Source organism: Hemitrygon akajei, chromosome 4 (assembly GCF_048418815.1).
Source record: "Hemitrygon akajei chromosome 4, sHemAka1.3, whole genome shotgun sequence".
Classification (NCBI taxonomy): domain Eukaryota; kingdom Metazoa; phylum Chordata; class Chondrichthyes; order Myliobatiformes; family Dasyatidae; genus Hemitrygon; species Hemitrygon akajei.
In genome coordinates, this window is record NC_133127.1 from 163,145,697 (window position 1) to 163,159,682 (window position 13,986).

The following is a 13,986-nucleotide window of genomic DNA, read 5'->3' on the forward strand; positions in this document are numbered from 1 at the left end:
AAAATAAACAGAAAATTTTGGTTCATGTATTATGCATGTATTCTGTTGTGGCTGAAATTTGTAATTAATTTATTATTATGGACTTGGGAGTGCCAGCATCCCCTCCTGCACTCTTCTGTGATTGACATGTTTTATTTTGATCTAATGAACCTAGATGGAAAGATTTGGGAGCTAAAGATTGTTTGATACACCACACTAGATTAAAATGAGTAGTACCTGGATGAACAAGCTGGATGAACACAGCAGGTCGGGCAGCATCCGTTGAAATGAGCTTTGGTGACTTTGTGTATCTGTTTTAATTCCATTTATTGGTAAGCTCAATACAGTTCTTGGATATTCGTTAAAAAGCTGTGTGATTTTAATTCAGTTAGGGGATTTACTTCACTCTCACCTTCATTCTTACTGGAGTCTTGTACTTTAGTGATCTCACATATTTAGTATTTAAGAGCAATATTAAGTCAAACTTTAAATGATATCCAAATGCTAGTGTACATAAGAATTCTTAATCCTTAACGTACTAGTTTACCTTGCAGATATTCTTGTAGAAATACAGTAGATGCCAGTTAATTGGGACACATCAGGACCAGTGCATATTGGCCCACATTAAGCAGCTGCCCCAATTAGCTGAAGTTTCATGGAAATAGTTGAAAGGGTATAAAAAAAAGATGAACTGGGTAACCAAATTATGCATTTAAATGAAATACAGAACAATTAAGAACACTACCAATACTACTACACTACTATGAAACTATTAGTTCCTAATGTTTATCAACAGGAATTCATCCAGTGTACACTGCTGTGTTCTTTTGACTGTAACTGAATAAAATCAGCGCAGACTCCTAGTGTAAATACGGATTGCAAATCATAAACATGAGAAACGCTGCAGATGCTAGAAGTCTAAAGCAACACACACACAAAATGCTGGAGGAAATCAGCAGATCAGGCAGCAACTTTCACAGGATGAGTGATAGTAAAAATGTTTGAACCCCAACCCCCGCACAACAAGTAGCAGCAAAGTATCAACCCTGCCCCCTCCCCCACTTAATTCAGCAAAAAGCATCTGCACCTTCTACCCATCAAGCAAGCAACAAAAAGGTGGGGGAAGAGGAAGGAAGACAGCTAGAAGGCGATAGGTGAAGCCAGAGGGGTAGGAAAAGTAAAGGTGCTGGAGAGGAAGGAATCTGATAGGAAGGAGCATGGACCATAGGAGAAAGGGAAGGAGGAGGGGATCCAGGGGGAGTGGATAGGCAGGTGACAAGAGGTAGAGGCCAGAGTACAGTAGCATACTTTTGATGACTGTATCCTCCAAATCTTTATTTTCATTGTATCATTCAAGATGATTGTCAATACCTTCAAATTCTTTGTAGATCATAACTAGATGAAGTAGTGAAGTAATTTCAATGTCAGTCCTGGATGTTTCTTGAATGTTTGAAACTGCAATAAGCAAAACAGTTCTGAATTGTCTTAATGCTAATTTCTTGCCAACTATCAGTGACAAAAATCACTGCTTTTTGAACACAAAGCACACGACTGACGTTATTTAAAAACTTCATTCTAAGCATGAAGTTTGACGCTAGTTAGAAATGTTGTTTCTTGTTACACTTAAGTGGCATGGTGTTTGAAATAAATATAGGAAGCCTCAGCTGTTTCCTGGATTTTTGTGCTTTAAGAATTGTTGCAAATAAGCAGCTGCCCCAATTAACCAGAATCCGCTGTATTTGCTATTTAAGGTGCTTTCCATTTTACCATGCCAAAGTAACAAAATTGGCAGCAAGAGTTCTACTGCTATTTAATATTTACATGTACAGTATATAAAAGAAAGTGGTGAACAAAGTGAAGCTTAATCGTGTTGTCAAATTTTAATGAGTTTTTTTCCAATCATTGTTAAAAGCAAGTGCTTTAGCATCTGGAAATGCATTTGGATATAAAAATAGCAAAATGTCACATTAAACATTTTCATTTAGTTCTAGCTATAGTTAAATTGCACATGGCTCTCTCAACTTAATCATTCATATTTAGAAATACACTGGCTTTTGGATTTTGTTATGTTGTTATTTCTATTGAGTCTATAATGATATCAGCACTTCTCTGTAGGACAATTGTTTTTTTCAGTTGGTTTCTTTAGAAATGTAAAGCGGGCCAAATTAGTGATTAATCATAACAAGTATACTGTATAAGGGCAGTATACTTTGTTTTCTCAAAGTACATCCAATACGATGTAAAACATTGAATTGATTGGTTGCAAGTTGATCTCTGGTCTAACTGTGGGAGCACTATTTATTACTCTGACTGCAGATGAATGAAATTAGGATACAGATGACAGATTATTGCATTTATTAAGGTGAGTGCTTTTAATCAGTTTTGATAATGTTAATTTCAATTGTTTAAGTCCCGTAGTGAAAAACACCCAATTTTTTTCTATATTTCTTTTTGAACCAAACCATACATTAAAGTAGGAAATGAAGACTTGATTCATAATTTTTAGTTTTGTTCTTTTTTTTTAATGTGCTTTTCTGACTTAACAGAAGGTGATTTGTTTGGTTTGACATTCTCCAACTACATAAAAGAAAAGCAATTTAATATTTTTTTTACCGTTATGTTATGTGAAATCTATAGGTGATGTGCCGCACCTTCCATATGTTCCAGCATCTCAAATTTCAGTCTGCATTGAATAAAGTGGCCTAAATTTTTGTAAAACGTGCCATTGATTATACAGAATTTTGGAGGAAATTCATTTTTTCTATTTCTGCCATTTAATATTTTGCAACATATTACACATGGATATATTTCTGTATTTCAGTGAACTCTAAATTCAACCTTAAGCACAATGTATTCTACCAAGCTTAATAAGTGCGTCTATTTTTAAGTTGAATTTAAGACCTTGAAATAAAGTTAATTTGAATTTTAAATTTACAATGGTGGCTAATACATCTGTCCTTGGCTTTGAAAGAACCAAGATCCTTGATCCCATGTCCATCTTTTTATCTTAAACTCCTTTCAGTCTGAAACAACTGTTCCAGTTGCTTTTTTTTTAACAGGAGGATCAACAATGCAAAAGTAATTTTTCTGTTCTCTAAGCAACACACATAAAATGCTGGGGGAACTCAGCAGGTGAAGCAGCATCTTAGGAAAATAGTACAGTTGACATTTTGGACCGAAATCCTTCGGCAGGACTGATTGCCAAAGGGTTTCGGCCCAAAACATCGACTTAACTCTTTTCTATGGATGCTGCCTGACCTAAGTTCCACTAGCATTGTTTGTGTGTTGCTTGGATTTCCAGCATCTGCAGATTTCCCCTTATTCTTCTGTTCTCTGGATCATTTGGTTGAGGTTTTAGATTTTAATTTCTAGTTAGTGGTCTAATCAACATAGGTCTAATTTTTCCTCTGTTATAATTTCTGTTTGGTTTCTTTTTAAATCTCTTTGAGTTCCTAGCTTTGCCAGCTGATGTTGGTAAGTGTGGTATTTGGAGAGATCATTATGCATTACCATGCAGACCCATCAACCGTTTAAGAAGGCCAACATTACTAAACTCATTGCATGGAAAGAATAATGTACTTTAAGCACGAAGTTCTGCATGGTAGGACTTCAGTAAGGGCTTTGATAAGGTTATGTCTGGTAGGCTTCTGTGGAAAATTGGGATCTAGGAAGAGCTAGTTAATTAGATACTCAATTTGCTTGATGGCAGGAAGCAGAGGGTGATAGTGAGAGGTTGTGTATTGGACTGGAGGCTAATGGCTCTCTTGGGGTCGTCATAGGCTCATTACTATTCATTTATTTCAATAATTTGGAAATTGTACAAGGCACAGTTAGTAACCGCTACTGTTGACAGTGAAGGTGGATTTACAGTATGATCTTGGCCAGTTGGGTAGGTGGGCTAAAGAATGGTAAATAAAGTTTAATTCAGATAAGTTTGAGGAATTAAATGTTGGGAAGGTAGAAACTTGCTCCTATGCATTGTAAGGATGCATGCAATATTTTACAAAATATTGCTGAATTTTGTTCATGACTTGGGTGCTTCCTTCAACCAGAAAAAGTAATAATCACCAGAGGATTGTAATAGCTCATTTGATACATGAGTTTTGACATTAGTAAGCAGTGCATGTGTTCTTTATTTAAATACAAGTCCTTTGTGTGAGGTTAGTGAATGTTATCTAATGTTATTAATTCAAGTAAATTGTCTTCTGGTTGGGCCATTTTATTAAACTGTAACCACAATACCAAAGATGGCACTGAGATCAGTTTCAAATTGAAACAGAGGTGCTGATATGCTGGTTTTGATGTGGAATTTTTACTCAAAATATTGTAAACTAAATTACCATTTCAAATTTATACTTGTTATGTATATTTTCAGTATTGTAGCTGCTTGCATTTTAAAAATTCCAAAGTTTTGAGTAGTCTCTAATGATATCTTCATTTTTTATCTTAACAGCTTTATCTAAGAAGTTCCTGATATGTGCTTCAAATCACCAGTGAGATGGTAAAGGTTAGCCTGTGGCCCAGCATGATGGATAAACAGAAGACCAAGACTTATTTGCCATTAAGTGGTGCAGGCACTGATATAAATATGTCTTCCATCCACACAGTGGGGTATTTGGGAAAAGTCAGTAAAACTGTTTATTCCTCTCTAAACTGCGCAAAGTTCTAAATTTTATTACATTCCAAATTATTTTAATCTATTATTTCTGGGAAAAAAATTCAAAATTATGGAACGTTCTAAACTCATAATGACACGGAAATCTTGCACAGAGTGCTAAGGCGAAAGATTTTTCTGAGGTGAAAACATGATAAAAGTGGTAATCCTCTGAGTGATTATTGAAAAATGTTTTTGTTTTAAAGAACAACCAAGATCTGCTTTCAAATGAGAACCAGAATATGAAAGTAAACTTGGTATAAACATTTTTTTCACTTCTATACAACAAAATATAAATATACATTTCATGTTGGTTACCAAGGATGGAGATATCATATTAGATGAATTTAAGTTTCTATTTTGAAAGGAATTGGTGTAAAACTTTGATTCTTTTCCACAAAAACCATAATTGTAAACAAGGTCAACTCTTCTTTTGATGTCATTTTTCGTTTCTGTGTGCAGTTTTCTCATAGTACTTCACTTGACCTGCAAGAATATTGTCCAGTTTGTGCAGCAAACGGGAAAAGCCGGGCACTACGGACGTATTGTATAAGCTTTGAAGAATCCATTCTTCTTTGTGAAAATCCACAGGTACTGAATATTATTGAACTAATTTTTTCTTGGGAGAGTAGACGTGAGCTGGAATATTTTTCATATCAAGCTGCAACGATTCTATTAGCCGCATAAAAAATTGGTCTAGTTGTTTGTACTGTTAGTCAGTACGAGAAACTGCATTAACACTGCAATGGTGAACAGAACTTTTCAGTGGTGCCTATATTGATGTACAGATGGAAAAGTAAATTATTTTCCATCTATAGTGTCATAGAGCACTACAAGACAGAAACAGGCCCTTTAGCCTATCTAGTTCATGCCAAACGTTTATTCTGCCTAGTCCCATCAATCTGCAACTGGACCATAACCCTCTATACCCTTCTCATCCATGTACTCATCTGTACTTCTTTGAAGTGTTGAAATCAAATTAGCATCCGCTACTTCTGCTGGCAGTTTGTTCCACACTCTCACCACCCTCTGAGTGAAGAAGTTCCTCCTTCACCCTTAATGACCTATATTTCTTGTCTCACAGAACCTCAATGGAACAAGCCTGTTTCATTTACCTATCTATACTTCTCAATTTTGTATACCTCTGTCAAATCTTATCTGATTCTTCTATGCTCCAGCAGATAAAGTCCTAACCTATTCAGTCTTTCCCTATAACTTGGGTCCTCAAGTTCTGATAACATCCTTGTAAACTTTCTCTGTACTCTTTCAATCTTATTGATCTCTTTCCTGAGGATGGTGACAAGAACTGCACACAATACTCCAGCTTTGGCCTCACCAATGTCCTATGCAACTTCAGGGTAACATCCCAACTCCCATACTCACTGCTTTGCTTTATGAAGGCCAATGTGCCAGAAGCTCTCTTTACAACTCTTATCTACCTAAGCCAACAGTTTCGAGGAATTATGTATAATCCCAGATCATCTGTTCCACTACACTCCTCAGTGCCCTATCATTCACTATAAGTCCTACCTTGGTTTCTCCTCCTTCCAAAGTGCAACACCTCACACTTACCTACATTAGATTCCACCTGTTATTTTTTGTCCCCATTTTTCTAGTTAGTCCAGGTCCCTCTGCAAGTTTTGGCCTTCCTCACTGTCCACTGTGCCCTCAATCTTGATGAAATCCACAAATTTGCTGATTCATTTTACCACATTGTCATTCAGATTGTTGATGTAATTGAAAAGGAACAGACCTGTATTCCTGGTGCCTAATGGATCCCTGCAGCATATCACTAGTCACAGGCCTCCAGTCAGTGAGGCAACCATATACTATCACATGAAAACAATGTCGAATCCAATTTGCCAGCTCATCCTGAATGCCAAGAGACTGAGCCTTTTTAACCACCCTCCCATTTGTGACCTTGTCAGGGGCCTTGCTATAGTCCATGTGGACTACACCCATTACCTTCCCTTCATCTTTCCTGATAACCTCCTTGGAAAAGAAATTGGTTGGGGGATGACCTACCATACACAAAGCTATGTTGACTATCTCAAATCAGGTCCTATCTATCGAAATACTTGTGTATCCAGTCCCCTAGTCTGATCTGACATGTAATTGTTCCAAATTTGGGGGGATGTTTTGTCATTTGAGTTATTACTGCTTTTTAAATCTAACTGTTTCCTCTCCTTTATAGTGTTTCTTTCCTTTGGGATGTAAACCATTGAATGAGATCCTACTTGCATCTGCTTTACCAAGAACTCAATTATCTTCTTACAATGCGAAGAGCATATCTGAATCAAGCTTGCTGGTTCAACCTTGCAAACAGAATATAAAACGGCAAAAAACTTTGAATTGTAATAATAATGATACTTGGAATAGTTTCAGTGGCATTTCCAAGGAAGATGCATTTCAGTATTCAGGCAGTGGCTCAGATAGAATTGACAATTTTGTTCCTTGTTCAAAAAATGGAAGTAATCAAGAAACACTTAATTCTACTGCTGCGAGAGGCGCAGTTGTCTCAAGTGAGCCAATTACAGTGGCACCTGGTCAATTGTGTGGCAAAAGGAAGGAGCTATCAACTGAATCAGAACATTCTGGATTGGAAGTTTCTAAAGAGAAATTGTGCATCGAACAATTAGTCCTTCAGTGGAAGAACACGTCTGCTCTCTGCTGGTTAGATTGTATATTAACAACCTTGGTTCACTTGAAAGTAATTCGAAATGTCATAAGCAATATAGGAGCTGAAACAGAATCTCCAATTAAGAAACTATGCACTGAATATGATAAAGCATGTGCACTACTGTCTCACAGCCAATGTCATGGAACAGGTAGGAACTGATAATTGATCTCCTATATTTTGCTGTAGTACATAATCTGATTTTTATTTTTGTATCATGTTCATTCACTGCTTGATTTGAAATACTGATGACTTAAGAAATTCTCATGCCAAGGAAAGCCTAACTCTTTGGAATAACCTTTTTTTGGGAAGTTGAAATCAATTTTTAATGACAATTTAAATATATCTTTATTCTTGCTAGTAACTCAAGCTTCAACTACAGTAGAATTTTGGATCAACCCAATTAAATATTTTAATAAAGTATTAAGAATTCAGCAAAAATGGTGACAACATCTGAGTTGGAATATTGTGGATTAACACTTACTTTGGTACATACTTAAGGCACTTTTGTGGCCAAACCAAAAATTGATCTTGACAAATTTTGATGGCTTTAGAGTCAAGACCAAATTGTTCTAAGCAAAGTCTTTAAAATGTACAATATTTTTTTCTTTAGTTTTCCAAGTCACCTTAAATGTGTATTCTTTGAACCTACAATCGATGTGAACAATCTATCTTGTTTAGACTGCATTTTATTTTGAACTGCTCTATCACACTTCCTTTCAACTTTAAATCCAAGGAAAACATTCTCAGTTTCTCAATCTTCCTAGTTACATCAGACCCCCATTCTTGACACCATCCTACCAAATTTTATTTACATCTTCAATGGGGTTTATGTCCCTTCTAAGGTCTAGCAACAAAAAAAGTGCTTATAAAACAATAAGATTTAGGAGCAGAGCTAAGCTGTTCAATGCATCATTCACTCCTAATGATTTTTGTTTCAATATTCTTAACCTCCTCACCAAATAAGAACCAATCAATCTCTGTCTTAAATACAACCATCGAGTTGACCTACAGAACCTTCTGTGCCAATGACTTCCATAGATTCACCACTCTGGCTGAAGAAATTCCTTCTCATCTCAGTTTGAAAGGGACATCTTTTTTGTGTCTGTGCCCTCTGATCCTGGATTCTCCTAATGGATATTTTTAAACTAGAAAATTTTCAGGTTGGTGATTTTTTTTTTTAAAAAAAGCAGGTGGATCACAACAATAAAATAAAAAGTAACAATGTTTGTTTTTCTCTTTGAAATGTGCTCATGGCTTCAAACTAATACAAATCTGGTGCCAAATTTAAAATGTAAAAATTGTAAAGGAGAGGGTTAAATAGGGTAGGTTTTAGAATATCTTTAATTTATATTTTGAAATCCCTCTACAGAGTAAGCTGCCACAATGAAAAATAGTATTTCAAAGATAATATTTCTATCTTATACATGCCATTGAGTAAATTATTACTGTACCACGCTGATTAGATATCCATCTGTCTGCTTTGAAATAAGGACCAACCTTCCATTAACTTTCTGAGCTTTGTGCCCAGGGACCCAAAGTTCCCTTTGTACTGCAGCTTTCTGCATTTTGTTATTTCCATTTCAGTATCTGTTCAATAACTTCACTTTTCCCCCTACCTTATACCTCATTTATCAACTTTCGTCCACTAATTAGACACTCAGTATCTGTTTGCAGACTGTTTGTATCCCTCTTGCAATTTGCTTTCCTGCCCATTTTTTGAGTCAGCTGTAAATCTGGCTGTCTTACATCTGCTTAATTTTCCTACATCACTAATTTATACAGTTAAAAAGTTGTAGTCCCAGCTCTGAATTCTGTGGTATTTCACTGATTGCAGGTTCCCAGCCTAAAAATAACACCCTTATCCCCTACACACACACAAAGTGCTGATGGAACGCAGCAGGTCAGGCAGCATCTATAGGGAAAAGCACTGTCGATGTTTCGGGCTGAGACCCTTCGTCAGGACTAACGTTAGTCTTGGCCCGAAACGTCGACGGTGCTTCTACCTATAGATGCTGCCTGATCTGCTGCGTTCCACCAGCATTTTGTGTGTGTTGCTTGAATTTCCAACATCTGCAGATTTCCTCATGTTTACCCTTATCCCCTGCTTTGGTTTTCTGCTTGTTAGATATTCGTTCCTTGCTGAGAAGTTGCCTGCAACAGCATGAGCACTTATTGAATATATCTATTTGAAATTCTGGTTATAAAGCCTGATTCCCCTCTAGCAACTCTGAAAGAGACCACCTCATTGAATTCCAACAAATTCCCCCTTTGTAAAGCTACTGTGATTCATTATAGTTTTTCAAATGTACTGCAATTACTTAATTGAATATTAATTTTTCTGTCAATAAATGGCATGCATTTTGCTCCAGTTTTTTAAAATTTGTTTTTCACATTGGTAGTTTTCTAATCAATAGACAATAGGTGCAGAAGTAGACCATTCGGCCCTTCAAGCCTGCACCGTCATTCTGAGATCATGGCTGATCATCTACTATCAATACCAGGTTCCTGCCTTGTCTCCATATCCCTTGATTCCCCTATCCATAAGATACCTATCTAGCTCCTTCTTGAAAGCATCCAGAGAATTGGCCTCCACTGCCTTCCGAGGCAGTGCATTCCAGACCCCCACAACTCTCTGGGAGAAGTTTTTCCTTAACTCTGTCCTAAATGACCTACCCCTTATTCTCAAACCATGCCCTCTGGTACTGGACTCTCCCAGCATCTGGAACATATTTCCTGCCTCTGTCTTGTCCAATCCCTTAATAATCCCTCCCTCCTTTCTTAAAAAGTGGGATAACATTAGCCATTCTCCAATCCTCAGGAACTGATCCTGAATCTAAGGAACATTGGAAAATGATTACCAATGCATCCGCAATTTCCAGCAATTTTAGTACTCTAGGATGCAGACCATCTGGACCTGGGGGTTTGTCAGCCTTCAGCCCCATCAGTCTACTCATCGCTGTTTCCTTCCTAATGTCAATCTGTTTCATTTCCTCTGTTACCCTATGTCCTTGGCCCATCCATACATCTGGGAGATTGCTTGTGTCTTCCCTAGTGAAGACAGATCTAAAGTACTTATTAAATTCTTCTGCCATTTCTCTGTTTCCCATAACAATTTCACCCAATTCATTCTTCAAGGGCCCAACATTGTTCTTAACTATCTTCTTTCTCTTCACATACCTAAAAAAGCTTTTGCTATCCTCCTTTATATTCCTGGCTAGCTTGCATTCGTACCTCATTTTTTCTCCCCGTATTGCCTTTTTAGTTAAGTTCTGTTGTTCCTTAAAAATTTCCCAATCATCTGTCCTCTCACTCACCTTAGCTCTGTCATACTTTTTTTTTAAAAATGCTATGTAATCTCTGACTTCCTTTGTCAACCACTGTGGCCTCTTCCCCCCCTTTGAATCCTTCCTTCTCTAGGGGATGAACTGATTCTGCACCTTGTGCATTATTCCCAAGAATATCTGCCATTGCTGTTCCACTGTCTTTTCTGCTTGGATATCTGTCAGTTAACTTTGGCCAGCTCCTCCCTCATGGCTCCATAGTCTCCCCTGTTCAACTGCAACACTGACACCTCCGATTTGCCCTTATCCTTCTCAAATCGCAGACTCCTTTGCCAAAAATCCTAAAATCCTTTGCCACTTCTCCATAATTTTTGGAAGCTTATCAGTAAGTCACATTTTAGGATCCTAAGGTGCAAAATATCCTAGGTAGAGAACACTAGACCTCTGCAAATCTCCACAGCACTTGCTTCAGAAGGGCAGCGTTCATTCCGAAGCCCAAGGAAAGCAGGGTGAGTCTAGTAGCACACTCATCTATTGTGATGAAGTGCTTCAAGAGGGTAGAAGAAACTCCTTCCTCAGCAAGGACCAGGACCTGGACCTGCTTCAATTTGCCTACCACTGCAACAGATCTACACTCAATGCCATCTCACTCGCTCCACACTCTGGAGCACTGAGACAACAGCAAAACATACATCAAATGACGGTATGCCCATTAACAGCTGAATATTCAACACCATCATTCCTTCAATATTAATAACAAAGTTTCAAAACCTGGGCTTCTGTACCTCCCTCTGCAGCTGGATCATTGTCTTCCTTTTTGGGAGACCACAGGCAGTGTGGATCAGTAATAGCATCTCCGTATTGACAATCAATTTAAGTGCATCTCAAGGATGCTTGCTTATCCTGCTGCTCTACTCAGTGTTCATCACTGTGTGGCCAGGTGCAGCTTACACCTTCTATAATTTTGCCGATTGGCAGATTCTGCCAACGTTAGCAGAATCTCAGATGGCGTTGAGGAGGCTTACAAGAGTGAGATAGATAAATTGTAACAACAGCCTCTCACTCAGTGTCAGCAAGATCAAGCAACTGATTGTAGAATTCAGGAAGTTGAAGTTGGGAGAACTTACCAGTCCTCATTAAGGGGTCAGTGGTAGAAATGGTCAGCAGCTTCATGTTCCTGGGTGTTAACATCTGAGGATCTATTCTAGGCCCAACATTTGCAATAATGAAGAAAGCATTCCAATGGCTACTTTGTTGGGAGTTTGAGATTTGGTATGTCACTAAAGACTCTTAGAAATTTCTATAGATGTACAATGGTGTTCTGACTTGCTGCATCACAGCCTGGTATGGAGCCTCCATTGTACAGGTTCAGAAGAGACTGCAAAGTTTTGTAAACTCTGCTGACTCCCATCATGGGCACAACCCTTTCCACTATCAAGGACATCTTTAAGAGGCAGTGCCTTGGGAAAGCAGCTTTCATTGTTAAGGAACTTCACCATCCAAGACATGCCCTTCTCTCATTCCTGCTATTAGGGAGGAGTTACAGGAGTCTGAAGACCAGTATTCAAATGGTTTAAGAACAGCTTCTTTCCCTCTGCCATCAGATATCTAAGCAGTCCACAAACACTGCCACATTACCACGTTTTTTTCTTGCACAATATATTTGCAAGTTATAGATTTGTGTTTACACTGTACTTCAAAACAAATTTCATGGCACATGTCATTGATAATTCTGATTGAGGCAATAGGACTTGTCTACTGGAGCTCCATTAGTCTGCTTAGTTAATTCTCTAGCAGTTGTGATAATATTTAATTCCCTCCCCAGCTTTCTTTAATGTTAATAGATTGTTATAGTGTCTTCTATCTTAAAGACTTAAACTAAGTATATGGTTAATTCTCTGTTATTTCTTAATCTCATTCTCTAGGAGGCTAATATTCACCTGCAATTTTTACACACTAAAATAAACTTAACTTTTTTTCACTAATTGCCTTGATAGTTTATTTTCTTTTATCTTGCAGTCTTTGCATTCTTAGGCTTTACTACTAGCTTTTTGCTCTTTTTCAATTTGATGCTCTCTAACTTGCTCAGCTAACAGTTCATTTGAATATTTTCCTACTTAGTCAGATACAATTTTGCCGTGTTACAAATTACAAATATATGTCACTACTTCTACATAGTCATCCCTGGTCATTTTTCGGCCTAATCTACTCTTAATTCTCATCTCATTTTATTGTAATTATTAGATTTAAGTTAAAATGGTGTTTCAGACCCAAATTTTTTGTCTGAAGGCAAAAGTTATTCATCATTGTAGTGTTAACACATAGCTAAGTCCTCTTATTTCTGTTTCCCAGGCATGTTCCTTATTTAACAAATATATAGTACTGTGCAAAAATCTATGTATAATTAGGGTGCCTAAGATTTTTGTACAGTAATGTACCCTTTTAGAGTGACTAATGCTTTGGTTATTGTGGGGGTTGTTGGTGGTCTTTAAATGCTATTCTTACTGGTGATGCCTTTCCCTTGATATTTTTAATCTCCATTCAGATGGACTTCATCTGAGACTGGGGATTGTCTTTTGCAACTGTACTTATTTTTCTGTTATTAACATTGCTATCTCACTATCTTTCCCTTCCTGTTTGTCCTTGGAAAATTTTTTTTAAATCACAGTACTGAGAAAGGATGTGTTAGTAAACATCAAATGGTTGTTCAGAAAAGAATTTTAAGAAGAAACATTTTCATATTGTGAATTGAATCAGGAATAAGTTTAAAATAAGTTGACCAGGAGCCTTTAATAGAATTGAATATAGATCAATAGGTTCAGCGTGTGTTTACACGATTTAGGATATGCCTGCAGTATTGAATGAGGTTGTTTATGAAGAGTGGAAGACTGGTCAGGAATGTGTTGTAATAATAAATGTAGACGAAGGAAGTATGGTTGAGTTTGTTGCAAATACTTTTTTAAGCACTCTTATTATAAAACAACAGATCCTGCAATTCATTAGCACCGTGGCTACTATGTTTAGCATGATGAGAAGCCAGTTCACACTGAGTTATTAGTTCAGATAATTTTTCCTGTTAAATTTGATTATATGTTTTGTTTTGAGGCCAACTTTGATACAGAAATAAAAGTTTAATTGATTTTAAGTGGATGAGTTGCTATCTGTTTAGGTGATTTTTTTTTCTTCTCTCCCTTAAAATAATTGATCTGTGTCTGTGTCCTTTTTTATTTGCAGGTGATGGTTCATGGCAGATTCCTCCTCAGCTGCTTGCTCAGATAGAATTAATACTGAAAGATATCCGGCAGAGCTTCTTCGAGTTGCTTCAACCAAAGCTGAAATGTGAATTAGGTAATCACTAATTTGGGTGCATGTAAAATAAATGTTACCCTTAA

The 13,986-nt window shown here is 37.1% G+C and overlaps 1 protein-coding gene across 2 annotated transcripts in view; it reads left to right on the top strand.

Moving 5' to 3' along the window:
* Window positions 1–13,986, top strand: part of uspl1 (ubiquitin specific peptidase like 1) — a 33,748-nt gene that overhangs the window by 807 nt on the left and 18,955 nt on the right. The window contains exons 2-5 of one of the 2 annotated variants that reach the window (XM_073043843.1): window positions 4,433–4,603; window positions 5,096–5,224; window positions 6,828–7,461; window positions 13,829–13,942. In XM_073043843.1, coding sequence (XP_072899944.1) covers window positions 4,478–4,603; window positions 5,096–5,224; window positions 6,828–7,461; window positions 13,829–13,942 — 1,003 coding nt within the window. In that variant the 5' untranslated portion in view covers window positions 4,433–4,477. Of the gene's footprint in view, window positions 1–229; window positions 4,604–5,095; window positions 5,225–6,827; window positions 7,462–13,828; window positions 13,943–13,986 lie in introns of those variants that run through there. The other variant, XM_073043842.1, reaches the window with a different exon arrangement.